The sequence below is a fragment of the Struthio camelus genome, chromosome 26 (assembly GCF_040807025.1).
Source record: "Struthio camelus isolate bStrCam1 chromosome 26, bStrCam1.hap1, whole genome shotgun sequence".
Taxonomy (NCBI): Eukaryota; Metazoa; Chordata; class Aves; order Struthioniformes; family Struthionidae; genus Struthio; species Struthio camelus.
In genome coordinates, this window is record NC_090967.1 from 3,059,789 (window position 1) to 3,075,616 (window position 15,828).

The 15,828-nt window shown below is 61.5% G+C and overlaps 1 protein-coding gene and 1 long non-coding RNA gene across 3 annotated transcripts; both read right to left on the minus strand.

Moving 5' to 3' along the window:
- Positions 1-558: 558 nt before the first annotated feature.
- Positions 559-1,904, minus strand: LOC138062381 (uncharacterized). Its single transcript, XR_011136434.1, has 2 exons — positions 1,774-1,904; positions 559-889 (listed from the first exon to the last, which is right to left on the minus strand). It is a non-coding gene; the product is annotated as an uncharacterized lncRNA (long non-coding RNA).
- A 2,665-nt stretch (positions 1,905-4,569) lies between these two features.
- ABHD17A (abhydrolase domain containing 17A, depalmitoylase) lies at positions 4,570-15,363 on the minus strand. 2 transcript variants are annotated; one of them, XM_068919941.1, is made up of 5 exons: positions 15,219-15,363; positions 12,157-12,670; positions 8,223-8,417; positions 6,657-6,836; positions 4,570-5,666 (listed from the first exon to the last, which is right to left on the minus strand). In XM_068919941.1, exons 2-5 carry the CDS (start codon positions 12,468-12,470, stop codon positions 5,441-5,443), a joined length of 915 nt encoding a protein of 304 aa, XP_068776042.1. In that variant the 5' UTR covers positions 12,471-12,670; positions 15,219-15,363; the 3' UTR covers positions 4,570-5,440. The 2 variants fall into 2 exon arrangements, with proteins under 2 accessions (XP_068776042.1, XP_068776043.1); XM_068919942.1 differs by lacking the exon at positions 15,219-15,363 and adding an exon at positions 13,181-13,501.
- Positions 15,364-15,828: the final 465 nt, after the last annotated feature.

Here is a 15,828-nt window from a genome sequence, read left to right on the forward strand (position 1 = left end):
CAGGCCACACCCGGGTCCAGATCTCCCCGCCCCTGTCCCCGCCCCCTGGCTCGGCCCCGCCCCCTCGGCGCGCCTTCCCTCCCTACCCGCCCCCGGCACCGGCCCCGTCCTCGCCGCGGCCCCGGGGCTCTGCCGGTCCCGGCCCGGCGGCCCCGGGCTCCCGTGGAGGCCCCGCAGCCCCGGTCCGCCCGTGGCGCAGCGGGGGAAAGAGAGGCACGGGAGGGCCGAAGTGACACACACACACTCACTCACTCACACACACACACACACACACACACTCACTCACTCACTCACACACACACACACACACTCACACACACACACACTCACACTCACACACACACACACACACACACACCCCGGGGAGGGAGGGCGGGGCTGGGAACAGCCCGATTTCTCTGCGTTCACCCCGCAAGGTCATTTTCCCCATTAAACCCTCTTAAATTTTTTAATCACACCCGTTCCCCACCCCACCATAACCCTCTTTGCAGCAGCGTTGTCAAAGTTCAGAAGTTTTTCAGGGGGAAAACATCAAAAAAAAAATCAGGCTACTACTCATTCTTACGCTGAAAGCTTCTCGCGTTGCAAATGAGCACAAAGTACTAATTGTATCCCCAGCCCAGCTCCCCCAAATCACTTGCCATCCTCTGCCCCAGCCTGGCCTGTCCCCGTGCTCTGGGGGGCTCCGGCCCCCCGGAACTCGTCCCCAGCCTCATCCCAGCACGTCGTGGTGGGGTCCCGGCGTCCTTGCTGCAGGGCTGGCCCGGCCGTGGGCTTCCCTTCGCCGTCCCAGCCTCCAGGCATCGCTCAGGCATAGGATGACAAAGGGAAGCTCACAGGGGACAGGGCTCCTCAGGTCCTGGAGATGGAGCGAATCCTGGAGCAAATCCTGGAGGCGGAGGGGAGAAACGAGTCAGGAGGGGAGAAAAGGCAGGTAGGAGCAGATCTGGGGGGCAGTGGGAGCTGAGGGATCCCCCCAGCAGCATCACGGCAGCCCGGGAGGAAACACAGCCCTAGGGGACGTCCCCAGCATGGCCCATGGGTCCCCGGTGCTGGGGGGGCAGTTGGGGCCGTGGAGGGGGCCCAGGGGTGCAAGTGGGGGGTGCACGCATGGCCTGCACTGGCTTTTGGTGCGGGGGGGGTCATATATAAATGTGTGTTTGTGCGTGTGCAAACAGGAGGGGATGAGGAGCATGATATTAAAAAGGCAGTGTGGTGTGTGCACATCCATGTGTGTGCACATCCATGCGTGTGCACACCCGTGTGTGTTTGCACATGCTCATGTGAATGCATGCGTGCAAATGTGTGCGCACGTGCAGGTGGGTGGGTTTGCATGTTGCTGCGTGGGCATGCCTCCGCGCGCACATGCGTGTGCGTTTGCGTGTTTGCAGGCATGGCCGCGTGCACGCAAGTCGCTGCATACGTGTCCATGTGCGTGCCTGCACATCCGCTTGGGGGGTGTCTGCGTGGGGCACTTTCCTCCTGTGTGCATCCACGGGTGCGCGTCTCGGCATCGTGCAGGCACGCCAGCAAGTGCATGCGTGCATGAGTGCTCAGCTGTGTGTGGATGCACGCGTGTGTGTATCTGTGTGCGTTGCAGAGCTGTGCCGCTGCGGGATGGGGCAGCCGTGGGCATGCCAGGATGCCCAGCGCATCCTGGCTGCTGGGAGACCCGGGGGCAGCTGGGGACCACGAAACGCTCAACTGCTCCACCAGCGCCACCGCCCAGACCCACCCCGGCCCCCGCCAGCCCCCGGCCACTGCCTTACTCACCTGGCGGGGCAGAGGTGTGCGATGCTGGCAGGGGATCCTCTCCTCTTCCCTTCCTTCCTCCTTCCCTTCATCCTGGGCAAGCACAGCGCAGAGCCCATCACCCTGACATCGCGCCTCCGGCTCCCTCCTCTCTGCCCTGCGCTGGGTTCCTTCCCCTCACCCTTTTATACCTTCTTTGTTCATATGACAAGCACGTGAAAAGCAGAGCAGAGCTCAGAAAAAAAGCTCCTTAAGGCGCTTTAATTCGGTTTCCTGCGTCCCATGACTGAGCTCGGCCTGTGAACGGGGTCCCATGACCACGGCACGCAGGCCCCAGCCATCAAAAGGCTCATTTATGCCCCTCGCTAGCCCAAAAACGAGTTAAACCCCTCTTGGCTGGGCCTTCAGTCAGCCCTGGCCCCGTGTCGATGCTCCCGGCCAGCCTGCAGACAGCACCCAGGGGAGCCGGACGCAGGCGCGAGCCAGGTCCCTTTCCGACCACACGGATGCCGGGCAGCCAGGGGCACCCGCGAAGCCTCGGGGAGCTCCCACGCGGCGATACGTGAGCAGAGCCCGGCTGCATCGCCCCAGCGCCACGGGGCCGCGTGGGTACAAGCCGCCCCAGTGCCTGCCCGCAGCGGCGCCCGCCCCAGGCTGGCAGGACATGTGGGAGCCCGCTGCTCCGCTCATCTCGCGTGCGGCTGGCGCAGAGCCCACACCCCAGGGACACCCCCAGGGACTTGGACAGCCCCGGGAAGTGGGAGTGCGCCTCTGCCAAAGGGCAGCCACAGCCTGGGAAGCTCGTCCCAGGGAGCATCTTTTCCTTCCCTCTGCAGGATCCTACAGCTCGTGCCCCGGGATGTCCGGCGCATCCTCTTTTACAGCCGCTAGACAAACGCGCGCGCACACACACACACGCACGCACACGTATGCACACGCTCCCAGCCTGGCATTTCCCGAGCCTTGTGCCTGCGCCTCGGCAGCAACAGGAGCAGGAGCCGTTCACAGACCCCGCACACCCCTGCTCGCTGGGGCTGGGGGCTTCAAAACAGCCCAAAGGGACGTTTGCCCCATCACCCCTCTTTTATGCTGTGGCTGCTGCTGTGCATTTGCCCTGTCCCCAAACTCGGGGATGTTTTAGCTTTCTCCTTCCTTCACACCCTGCCGAGATCTCTGCAGAGTCCCCCCGCTGAAGTACAGCTGTGTCCCCCGGTCATCAAATCTCATCCTTCCCTGGCTCCTCTTGGCTCTCCCAAACTGCAGTACCAGCAGCGAGGACAAAAGTCACCCCAAGGCAGCTCCTGTCCCTGCTGGTGGCCCCAGGGTCATACTGTGCCTGGGACCCTGGGACGGTCTGGCTGGTGCGTTTTGGGCATCCGGCGGCTCCTACACCTATCACTGCTCCTCTCTTTTTTTTCCCTTTCATTCGACCCAATTTACTTCCCGCTTTGCACTCCCAAGGGCAGGACACACGTGCAGGCCCTGTCCCTGACAGCCCACACGGCCGCTGGGCCACGGCACTGCCAACGCGGGCGGCCGAACGCAGCAGGGTTCGGGCAAGGCAACCCACGTCAGCTGTGCTGCGTCCTAGTACCTTATATGGGTGCCTCGCGGGTCTATATTTTGGGCTGAACTTTTCTGCCTTTAGGTTTTCCAGAGCTGCAGTAAAGAGATACTCGAGTAGCCCCGACGTGCCCCCAAGCCCAGCCTCTCTAAAGGCTCTGCGGTTAAACAGGAAACAGGCAGCAGTAAGAGGATAAAAATACATTCGGTGCAAACAAAATGTCTCTATGTCGGGATTAGGGAGCTGCAGACTGTTCCGGCCCAGCTAATCGGAGCCGGCAGTGCTGCCAGGCAGACGGAGGGGAGCGGGGCCAGGCATCCAGCAAGGGTTTGGTTTCCAGGCACGTGCATAACCCAAGTGCTTTCAAATCATCAGGTGGCTGTGAGGCAGGAGAAGGGAGTGAGGGTCCCCATCTCTAACTGATGGTGGCAGTCGAGGGGACAGAGCTGCAGATCCGGGGCGGTCCAGGTGCTCCACGGGAGTGAGGGACGCCAGGGGAGCAGCCAGCCCCTGCCACGGCTCCTTGCGGCTCCCAGTCCAGAACAATAGGCACCTTTGAGCGCCGCGAGCGTGGGGCTATGGCGCGACCCCAGCACACGAGGCCCCAAAGCCCCTCCAAGCGCAGCCTAAGGAGATTATCGCTCCTCACATGACCTCGCTTGGGCCCCAGGGCCTTGCAAACCAGCAGGGAGGAGGGGACGCACAGATGACACAAGCGCAGAGAAGGAAACCGAGCTCCCGGCCCGCGTCTGGGAGGCCGACGGGCCCAGCCAGCACCCTGCGACAGTCCCCACAGGTCCAGCCCGGGGCTCTCTTGGGGCTTATCCAGATGGTGCTGGGGAAAAGGCGCTTTCCAGGATGCCGGGCTGAGCAAAACACACTGGTTCAGAGTGTGAGGGATCCCCAAGGCGCAGGGATAGATAGAGATATTTTAAACAGCTCATTTGGAGCCCTTTCAAAGCAGGCACTGACCTGAAAAAGCACAAACCCCAAACGCTTTACCCTCATGGTGCGCAAAATACCCTGGGTGTTCGTGGAAGGGCACGGTGGGACATCCCCCCCGCCTGCCCTTGCAGCCAGCACGCACACCAGCCCATCAACCGCTGCCCGGGGTCTGGCCAAGCGCTCTTCAGCTGAGGAATCAGCCCCAGGGGAAACAAGAAGGGCCGGATCCCATCCAGGGCTGGAATCAGTCCCACAGACTAGGCCAAAGGGAAACAAGCTGAGCACGCCGGTGAAAGGGCGCACACAGGTAAAACGTTAAATCTCAGCTCTTTATTCGCTGCCTGGTTTCCTCGTCCCCTTTCCCAAGCGAATCACAAGAGCTAGCAGTACAAGGGAGTTGTTAAGAGGGTGACCCGAATACGAGGAGTCCTCCAAGAAGGCAGAGCAGGGCCAGACCAGAGGGGACGTGGGGCAGGGAGGCAGGTGCTGGCACCTCCTCCACCTGCCCCCAAGCTCCCCCTTGGGACGCAGCTCTGCGCCATCCTGCCCCAGGCACGGGGCAAACACCAGGCACTCCATCATCATCGGCCCTGATCCCAGGAAAGCTCCATCCCGAGCAGGAAATGCCTCCTCCTCTGTCCCATGGGGATGGCAGGCATCATGCAGTGATGCCTAGGGAGGGAGACAGGATCCCCAGGCAGCCACTGCCCCCCAGCCCAGCCCCTTTCCAATCGCCTTATTGCTATAGTCAGACCAGCAGAGCAGCCAGGATGAATTCAGGGACTCGTTATTTTTTGGAGAGGGGACAAGGATGTGTCCAAAACCCAGGACTGACCATCAAGAGAGAGGGCTCATGTCTTTCTCTTCCCTGCTGCAGGGGAAAGGAGGAAGCTGCTGTTTCTTGCCAGCCCAGCCAGTGGTCCAAGCAGCGTCTGGGTCCAGTGGAAAGGAGGGCTGACACAAACCAGGAGAGCTGTGCTTGTATCAAAGAGGAAACACACCGTCCACTGAAAGGCATCCTCACCTCTGCCAATGCTGTCAGCCTGGGCTGGAGCAGAGGCCATACAAACTCATTCTGCCTCTAGCAGCAGGGAGCGTGTGCGTGAGGGGGGAGGGGACAGAAACGCACAGGAAACCCCCTTCCCTCCCTCATCCCATCCCCTGTCCCCTCCCCGGGGCTCAGTTGCGTTGGCTGGCCAGCTCCTGGGAGATGAATTTCCGAAGGCGCTCGAGGTACTGGCTGTAGAGTTCAATGTCATTGTGCCCGGCCCCATCCACCCACAGCGGCTCCACAGCCTTGGGGCAGCGTTCAAAGAGTGCCAGGCCATGGGAGAAGTCGATGACTTCGTCCTCCGTGCCATGGATGATGAGGACGGGAGAGGTGATTTTGGAGATCTTCTCAATGCTGCCAAGGAGGTGGATGGGGAGAGATGAGACAAGGGGTGAATACAGAGATCAAGGCACCCCTATTAATCCTCCCCCACCCCAAAACACATCCCCTCAGGAAAAGGGATCACGAAATGCCCTTTGATCACAGCACAGCACAGGGAAACAGGGAGCTTCTGCCAAGGCTGAGCTCCAGGACATCCCCCCGCCGCGTGACAGACAAGGACTAGACAGCAGTGACAAAAGCCCTGTGGGACCTCGGCAGGGGCCAATGGAAACCACTCCAGGACAGTGCAAGCCCGGGCCCTTCCCGTAGCGGGATCAAGCATGCTTGGCTTTAAGGAGTGAAAACACGTCTGTTTGCAAGCCAGCCCCAAAGGGCCCAGGATATAAATGCCAAGTGAGGCCATCTGGGTGCAGAGCGTGGGCTGGTGACTCCCAGCCACGGCTTCCGGCTCAGGGATCAGCCCTCAAGCCCGGCCAAAGGGGAAAGGCAAAAGCAAGAGCTCATCCCACCACACTTGTCCCACTCCACATCCCCCTTCCATGCCATCACCTGGAGGCACTGCCTCTGTAGAGGGGGCAAAAGCCTTAGAAATTGCCCTTGGGAGAGAGAGAGGGGTCCCAGGAACCATCTGGACTTGTGATACCCAACAAGGGGCCACTTGGACAGCCCTGAGGTCGACAAGCAAAGATGTTGGGACAGGACGGCCAGGAGGATGCCACCAGGGGGTGTGGGGTGCAGACATGATGTGACCCTTGGAACAGGGCACAGTGACCCTGGGGAAGGTTGCTGATCCCCCAGAGGGGACCAAGTGCAAAGCAGGAAGATCCCGATGGGCACCTTCAGGCCTGCCATGGGAGATAGGTCCACAAGGTCCCATTTTTTGCCATAACCCCTTGTTGCAGCCCCCTGTTGCCACCAGGGCTGGGTCCCAGATGGAGCTGGTCTGGGCACTGCCCCTCCAAAGTTGACCTTGTCCCAATCCTCTTTTCCCAGGCCACTCACTTGGGGAAGGCATCAAAGCAGTAGGTCTTCTTGGTCTCAGGGAAGGCAACTCTCATGCCAGAGGTGAGCGGGGAGTGGAGCACAATAGCTGCACACTCGTAGCGGGAGGCTAAATCCACTGTGGGCACTGTGCCTATGCTTTGTCCATACAAAATTATATTCTCCGGGCTGATCCCATACCTGGAAGAAGAGACAAGAGGGCAGGTCAATGCGCGAGCACTGAGTAGCAGTGTCACCCTGCTCTGGCCAAAACGTACCACAGAGAATGAGCCGCACAGGAGGGTGGTCCAGTCAGACAGGTCCAAACTCTGGCACTGAGCTGTACTGGGACAGGGCTACAGCATCGCTCAAAGACGAGTCCAAACCAGTTGCCCTGGATCCTGGCCTGTCTGCTAATGCTGGAGCAATTAGGGCTAATTGAGCCTTGCCCACACACCTGCTGCACATGGCTCCCTCAAACACAGTGCTGCCCTGGGGAGCGGGAATGGGGAAAGCGGGCCAAATTGCGAGATGAGTAGGGAGTCAGGCCTCACCCTCACAAGGAGTAGACTGATAGGTAGGCTTGCAGACCCCTGGGTGCTGCCCAGTGCCAGCCACGCACCCCACGTGCCTCCAGACGGGAGCCTCGCAGGGTTGATGCTGGTTACTGGGGCCTACTGCAAGCTGGACTTGGCTCAGGCCAGGGCAGAGGAGGGAGAGCACATCACCTGCAGGAGGCACGGAGCTGAGCACAGAAGGGAAGAGCCTGGGCAAGAGGGGGGCCACACACACTTGCACCAGTGCTGGGGACCACCACATGCCCTTGACCTGGCAGTCTGAACTCCCCAGCCCAGACACAGCCCCATCCCTATCCGGATCCCTGATGTGAGCAGACCCCCTTTACCCCAGGCCTGCGGAAAGCCTCACTGGTGCCGTGAGCTGCCTGGGGGCACACGTCCTCCCAAGGCTTGAGCCACGACCCAGAGCGGGGCTCTGCCCCCCAGCAGCTCTTCCTGGAGCGGCTAGCTCTCCCCCACCCAGCATCCCCACATGTCCCGGTCCCCCCGAGTCCTGCAGGGCTTTCCGGCCACCCCTTCCTGTTAACAAGCGGCCCGGGCCCCTCTCTGGGAGATTTCCTGTTTTCCAGAGTGCCGGCCTCCAGGGTTTTCCTGGCGACAGGCGTACACAGCCTCCCTTCCCCCACGTCTCTCTACTCCTAAGGCTCCCGCGGGGGCACACGGCTCCCAGAGGGGCCTGGGCAGAGCCACAAAGACTGAAAGCAATCGCACACCACACAAACATACCACACACCTCCACACGTGCGCCAGGGACACCTTAGTGACAGACAGCCATCACGCACCACCCACGCACACTCTGAGGACAGAGAACGTACGTGCTGGAGACACACCACACAAACACACGCTGTGTACTACACCCACATCTCCTGGGGCCGGAGATACAACTGCTGACTTGTGCTGCCTCTCAAGCCAGCCCCACAGGGCTGCTGCCGCCCCTAGCCTCCACCTGCCCGGGCAGAGCAACAGTTCCCGCTCTGTCCTGCCCTCCTCAGCCCAGCGCTTGACTCACCGCGTCCGCAGCGCCTGCCAAGCAGCGTCGATGTCGGAGTAGAGGTTCTTCTCCGAGGGCTTGCCCGTGCTCACGCCATAGCCTGAGTAGTCGTAGGAGAAGATGTTGCAGTTGATGCGTGTGCCCAGCCCTATGTAGAAACTGCTCATCTGCCCCAGGTCCACGGCGTTGCCGTGGGAGAAGAGCACTGTGAACCTGCAGGGAAGAGATGCACACGGTGGGGTTAATCAAGGACTCTGCCAAGGCATCACGTCGCTGCCCAGCCCTGGGGAGCAAGCTGGGGCGAGCAGCGCGCAGCTCAGGGACCCAACGTGCCCGGGCAGGGCTAGGCCAGGCCAGGATGAGTGCCTGGACAGGACAGCAGGGCAGCAGCAGCCTGGGATGTCCTCTTCGGAGACCGAAAACCAAACCCCAGCACACAAAGGGCCAACACACCTCTATCCACCAAAGAGGGTCCTTGCAACACCCGGGGCTAGCCCCAGGGATGCCAAGACAATCCTTACCACATGGAGCCCCCCCTCCCCCAAATGTCATCCACTGGCTAGAAGACACTCCCTGCTCTCCCCTGCTTGCCTCCTCTAACAGGCCCTGACTTTTTCCTTTCCTGGGGACCAACCCTCACCATTCTTATAGCAGAGGACGGCTAACAGGAAACCCTGCGCAAGGGGGGCTAAGCAGGGTCCTCCTTCGGGAAGCCAGGCCACAGCAGGGTTATCAAAGTCAGGAGCTCACTACCAGTAGAAACAGAGGCAGCTGAAAGGCAGGCTTATTCTGTTTAAGTTTTTGAGGCTATTTTTGGTAGAAAGCTCAGGATTTGGGGCCATTTGCCCAATGGGGATTTTCAGTAAAAATTCTGACAGTGAATTTTTTGCTCTCCTGTGTCTGGCAAGACGCCAGACACTGGGAGAAGTGAATTGTGGGAACAACAAGACAAGAAATTTCCACCATAAGGGGAAAAAAAACAATTTAATCATGAAAATTAACATGAATAACACTCTTAAAGCTTAGCTCCCTTTTGCCAGAGGAAGGGAACAGGACCCGCTCCCTGCTGAGCCCCTGCAGTTGCCATGAGATGTCTGCAGAGAGGTCAGATGTCCCAGCTGGGACGCCCTGCCGTTGCCAGTGGCCACAGCATTGCCAGGTGGCTATGTGCTTCGGTTTCTTACAGTAACCCCGTCATGATTGCCGGTCAGAGGTAGCCCAAGAAGGCACTGCGCGGGAACAAGGTACCTGGATGATGCTGGCAGGCTCAGGGAAGAGAGCAGGGGGGGGTGAATTTACACAACAGCAGGGAGGAAAGCGGGATGAGGGCAGGGCATCCCAAAAGCTGTATCAAAGGCTTCTCTCCTGCCTTTTGATAAAGCAAAAATAATGAACTCCAGTTTTGCTTTGCATCTTCCGCCATGCCAATGGCCAGGGCACTTGGGGGAATCCAAGCCCTTCATCTAGGAGCTGAGAGTCAAAAATACTTTAAACTGAGCTAAATCATGTTGACAGAGGGCTTGGAGACCCCCAATAACCAGGCATTTTCGTCATTCAGGCCCATGTGTGGAGGCTTCCACCCCAACCCCAGAGCAGTGGTTACTATGGGTCACCAGCTCCCACAAAACCTCCCCCATGGAAACAGATCCAGCCGAGTGGGGAGGGGGAAAGGGGCAGGGAAGGAAGCTAGGGGCAAGGACATGTTGAGGAAACCCCACAAAATGCAGGTCACGGAGGCACCTGGATGGATCCCAGAGGGGTCCTGGACAGCCAGGTGCTAGGGAAGCCACTGGCTGTTAAAGGGCCCCGCTGGACAGACAGCACAGCCACGGAGGAGACGCTTCCTGGAGCAGGAAGGCAGTGGCAGGGAGGACAGATCGCAGCCACCAGGCAAGTGAAACTAGATGCCCCAGGGCTTGGGAGAGCCGGATCTCCCCCAGCCCAGGCCCTTCTTTCCAACCCTGCAGCTTGTGTGTAAGCCACCATTTCCGTGGGCAGACTGGGATGGGGGCCAGCACTGAGCCTCGCAGCTGCGGGGCTGCAGGCAGGCGGATGTGCACATAGAGCAATCTCGTCGCCGGTTTCCTCTCTCCAGGGACCCGCGACAAACGCGTCAGGGAGCGGGGGCTGGAGCAGACACCCCTATCGGGTGGCCTCTGGATGCCTCCTATAACAAATGGATGTCTCCAGACCCCTGCGAGGTAACGGTCCCGCCTTGCCTGCCTGTCCCACCTCTGCCCAGTGGCCTCGGAGCCCTTGGCAAGCAGAGGGGAGATACCCAAACAAGCGCCATTTCTGGGCTGCAAGACAGCGGCTGTATCACCTCACCTGGAGGTCTCTACGTTCATCCTTGGGGGACCCATTTGCTCCAGGAGATGGGAAGATACCCATGCTTGGAGTCAGCCAGGGTGCTGTGACCTTTGGAAAACTGAAGCCAGCAAAGGTAGCTCCAATCTGACCTCTTGCCACACCTCAGCCTCCCAAGGGCAGCTGTAACTCTGCTGACGCCACAAGGACACCCACCTAATCGCTGGCCCAGCCCCGGCTCACTTTGCTCCCAAGACGCCCGCCCCAGGCCCCAAGCAGAAAGGAACAAACGTACACAGGCCGTGGTGCCAAGGGCAGCCGCGTGGGGCCTCCCAGCTGTGCCGTCGGCTTAGGGAGCAGCTGCTGAGTTCCCTCACGTCCCCACGCCAGCTCCTCGTGCCCAGCCCAGCCACCAGCAGGTGGGGTGCAGACAGCCGTGAGAGGGTCTCCATCCCACACCCCAGCTACCCCTCTCCAGCTGTCCCAGCAGATCCCAGGAAGCTGCCACAAATTCCTGGAGGCTCTGGGCAATGCATCTCGCTCTCCTTCCTAAAAGGAGACGTGTTTCCCTAGAAAAGGGCCAGCCCAAGACCCTCAGGCACAAAGCCCGGTGCCACAGGACACCAAGCTCAGCACAAGTCTTGGAGGCTGCTGCAATGGCACAGAACAAAGGGCCACTGCGTAGCACCAGCTGGGCAGTAGCTCCAGGGCAGAACAGACACAGGGGCTGCTGTTCAGCCATCACAAATGGCTGCTTGCCAGGTGCAGAGGGTTCATGACATTGGTTAAATACCCGTGACTCCTTCCACAATAGATCAAATGCAAATCAAGTTCTTCTTGTTTTATGGTCACAGGAACCATCATGCCTGGGGGGTGACCTACAGCAGGCTGAACCTAAAGTCCTCCCAGTTTTCACTCCTATCACTCTGCTCCTCAAGAAATCAAGGCAAGTCAGCCAAAACAGGCAAACATGGTTCACTCCAAGGTTCATGGGCTTTTCTCCTTGGCTGTACGGACTCTAGCCTGTCCATGCTGTTACTGCTGCAGAGCCCCAGCACCTGAAGGGGTCAGCATGGGAGGGACCAGACAATCCAAGCTTGGCACATCAGCAGCAGGCCCGACAGCAACGCGGCACCCAGCAGGGCTGGGGGGACAAGGGGACAGCAAGGGGGCTGCACAGACTCTCCCCTGAAAGCCTCACACACGAGCTCGCACAACAATCGGAGCGTTACGTCACAAGCATGACATCAGAGGGACATTCCAGGACGGTGGAGGGAACCCTGGTGTCCAGAGAGGGAAGGCCAAAGTCCCTAGCCTTCAGCTTCGCCTTGACTTCCTCCCTCTCCCTGTTTAATCCCATTCCCAACGCCAGCCACAAACCAAACAGCTTCTGACAGCTGGGCCCGGCAGTCAGTGCTCACCCGCGCCACAGGATGCCTCTAAATTCCCATGATGGGGCCAGCTCCTTCAGCAAGGCACCGGATTTAGTGTAGGGTCAGGCCAGGGCAGGGAGGTAGCAATCAGCTGAAGTGAAGGAGGGGGCAGGATGGCACCATGCCCAGGGGCGGGGATGCTGTGCTAAACCCCAGGCAGCTGGCATCAAACCCCTGGCAGTGCCAGGCTGCCACATCCACCCATGACTTACCTGGCGCCTGGCACACAACGGACGTACATGCAACCGACGCGATTCCCTCGGCTGCTCTTGGTGACAAACACCTCGATGTTGTCCAGCTCCCGCTGGGTGTACTGGAAATCCGCCCGGTCCGTCAAATGCAGCTTCCAGCGTCCCACAGCACCTCCTCGCAGGGAGCCAGTGCTGGTGCTGCCCGCGGACTCGGGCTCAGGGACCATGGCGTACGTGGGCTCCGGGGGTAGGAAGGCCAGTTTGGCCGCAATACGACTGGGGCAGGGCGGGCAGCAAAAGAGGCAGCAGAGCTGGCTGACTGACAGCCCGTTCATGACGGCGGCTTCAGCGCTAAACCAAGCTGCGCCTGGAGCAAGCAAGGATCCAAATCAGACAGTCAGGGACCAGTGATGGCCTGGGAAAGCCTCTGTCCTCCACCTGCCCTCGTCACAGCTGCCAACAGAACAGGGCAGCCGGCAGTCTCCTGTGGACTGTGGCGGCTGCCGTCCGTCTGTCCATCAACAGCGGCGGTGGCCTGCAACCAGAAGGTCAGACAAACAATGAGGGAGGGGGAGGCTCCCCCCAAAGTTCACCACATGCACGCACCACAATTACAGCATATGTGATAAGCGTGACATCAGAGCATATGCCACAAGCGGGATGCACAGCCCAGCCCCACTCAGAGAGCAGGGACAAACACCCCCTGCCCAAACACAGGCCGTCCCCAACGCAGGTTACATCTCCTCTCCTCAAACTTGGATGGTTCGTTGCTTCTTCCACTGGCAAACACACACACAACCCTCACCCTATGCCACACACAACACGCATAGCACATCTCCCTCCCAGGCAGAGGGGCACAACGTCTTCCCCCAACAGACACACTGCTCCCTCCCCGCAGCGTGCGCCCGCCACCGAAAACCACACAGCCCACGCTCACGCTGAGCCCACACACGCACACCCACATGCTCCCCATCCAGAAAACCAAGCCCCAGCACTGTACAACACTTCACAGGCACGCACGCCCACACCCCCCCAAATCACACACCGCAACCCCCGCAGAGATTTGCAGCATCTTCACGCAGGCCCACGCCAGGGAAGCGAGGACAGCGGGCGCAGGACTTCTCGCAGGCACGCACACTCCCAGGTGGTCGGTGCTACAAAGGAAACGGCACCCCGACGTCCCCCCACAAACGCCGGCAGAGGCTGGCCCACATGCTCGCAGCTAGAATGCAAACCCCCAAAAAAAGCAAGAGAGGGGGAAGGGGGGAAAAAAAAAGCAACTATTTTCTGCAAGTTCGGGCACAGACTCGCTGTTGAGGAATGTCAAACCAGCCCACACCCCCAGGAATTCACTCCATCTGCTTCTGAAGGGCTGGGAAAGAAGAGGAAAGGGTGGAGGGAGAGAGGCCTGCCCATCCAGCCAGAAGGGGAAGGCATGCATGGAAATATTTCTCTCCAGAATAAATGGATTCCCCTCCCGCCCCTGGACACGCACACGTGCCCCGGCATGGCCGTAGTCCCCCCTCTTTGGAGGTGAATTCGGGTCTCCTTCAGGCCAGTGAGAATCCGCGGTGGCCGATGTGACCCAGAGCCACGAGGGTGGCATCCTGGACATGCCAGCTCTGGGATCCTCCTAGCATAACCGGCTGCTCACCCCAAAGTGCCAGTGGAGCAGGGGGATGCACGCATCCACACACCCGCGGGCACTACAGTACCCACAACAGGCAACGGCTGCGAGGCAGGTCACACACCTGCCTGCAGGGACACGTATGGTGTGTCAGTACAGGCATGCAGAAACACATGGCTGTAGGCAGCACTGCAGAGCACACACACCGTGTGTCACACATGCACCTGGCAAATCCCGAGCCCCGGTGTCATTTTGGGGACACACACCACACAGGAAGCCCCCACCACTGGGGCTGGCACGCACCTCCGGGCGCTCGGGCCACCCGCGGGGCCGAGTCCTCTGCCTTCAGGCCCACACTGACCCCACACCCCAGACCCACCAGCACACCAGGTTGCACGTCCAGACCCACATACACACTCACCCCATTGCGTGTGTCCATACACACACATACAGACCCCAGCCCCACATACCTCACTGATGGGGGTGTCCAGACCCCCTCACACACTGAGCCAGACCCACACACACACAAACCCACCCCATAAAGACCCCCTCCCCAGCCCCACGCATCCCAGTGATGGGGGCATCCAGGCCCCCTCACGCACTAACCCCAGGCCCAGAACGTGAGTCCAGGTCTGGGTCCGGGTCCAGGCGCCTCCCCAACCTCCACAGACTAACCCGAGCACCACACTGACCTCCCAGCCCACGAGCACCCCACCGATGGGGGTGTCCAGCCCCCCCCCCCCACTGTCCCCAGGCCCATAAGCCCCACCGGTGGGGTTGTCCAGCCCCCCTTCACTGTCCCCAGGCCCATAAGCCCCACCGGTGGGGTTGTCCAGCCCCCCTCCCCACAGTCCCCAGCCCCATAAGCCCCACAAGCCCCACAGACGAGGGCTGTCCAGACCCCCTCCCCACACTGTCCCCAGCCCCATAAGCCCCGACGATGGGGGTGTCCAGCCCCCCTCCCCACAGTCCCCAGCCCCATAAGCCCCACAGACGAGGGCTGTCCAGCCCCCCTCCCCACACCGTCCCCAGCCCCACAAGTCCCACCGGTGGGGTTGTCCAGCCCCCCTCCCCACACCGTCCTCAGCCCCACAAGTCCCACCGGTGGGGTTGTCCAGCCCCCCTCCCCACACTGTCCCCAGCCCCACAAGCCCCACCGGTGGGGGTTGTCCAGCCCCCCTCCCCACACCGTCCCCAGCCCCACAAGCCCCACCGGTGGGGTTGTCCAGCCCCCCTCCCCACACTGTCCCCAGCCCCACAAGCCCCACCGGTGGGGGTTGTCCAGCCCCCCTCCCCACACCGTCCCCAGCCCCACACACCCCACCGGTGGGGGTGCCCAGCCCCCCCCCCCACCGACCCAGCCCCACACGCAGAGCCTGGCTGCAGGCCCCCCATACAAACACGCACCGCTCCCCCCAGCCCCCCGGCACCTGCGTGCCCAGGCCCCCTCCATTACCTGGACATGCTGCTGCTGTGGCGGCGGTGCGAGCTGGGGGCTGCGCTCGGCGCCGGCCGGGCCGGGCTCGGCCCCCGCTCGGGGATCGCTGCGGGGCGGGCGGCCGCTGCGGGCCGCCGAGCCGGGGGCGGCCCTGCATGGCGGCGGCGGCGGCGCTGCTACTGCGCGCCCCGCCCCGGCCCCGCCCCGCGCGGCGCGGGAAGTGACGCCCCCGCCCAGGCCCCGCCCCGCCCCGCGCGCCCCGCCCCGCCCCGGCTCCCGGCCCTGCGCGCGGCCGGGGGCGGCTGTGCAGCCGCTCGGCGCTGGGCACGCCGCGGGGCTGCGGTGCACCCTCGCCCCCGTCCTGCACGCTCCCGGGGCTGCAATGCACCTTCCCCGCGTCCTGCACGCTCCGAGGCTGCAAAGCGCCCTCCCTGCCCCGTCCTGCGTGCTCCTGGGGCTGCAATGCACCCTCCCCCCCCCCATCCTGCATGCTCCCCGGGGCTGCAATGCACCCTCCCCGCCCCATCCTGCATGCTCCCAGGGCTGCAATGCACCTTCCCCCCGACCCCGTCCTGCACGCTCCGAGGCTGCAAAGCACCCTCCCTGCCCTGTCCTGCATGCTCCAGGG

What these genes read in the sequence shown, in the direction of transcription:
- ABHD17A (XM_068919941.1), bottom strand. Translation starts at nt 12,470, where the DNA reads ATGAACGGGCTGTCAGTCAGCCAGCTCTGCTGCCTCTTTTGCTGCCCG. An exon ending in CGTTGTGTGCCAGGCGCCAG is followed by an intron (nt 8,418 to 12,156) that starts GTAAGTCATGGG and finishes TCTTCCCTGCAG; the next exon opens with GTTCACAGTGCTCTTCTCCC. An exon ending in TGCTTTGATGCCTTCCCCAA is followed by an intron (nt 5,667 to 6,656) that starts GTGAGTGGCCTG and finishes CCTCCTTGGCAG; the next exon opens with CATTGAGAAGATCTCCAAAA.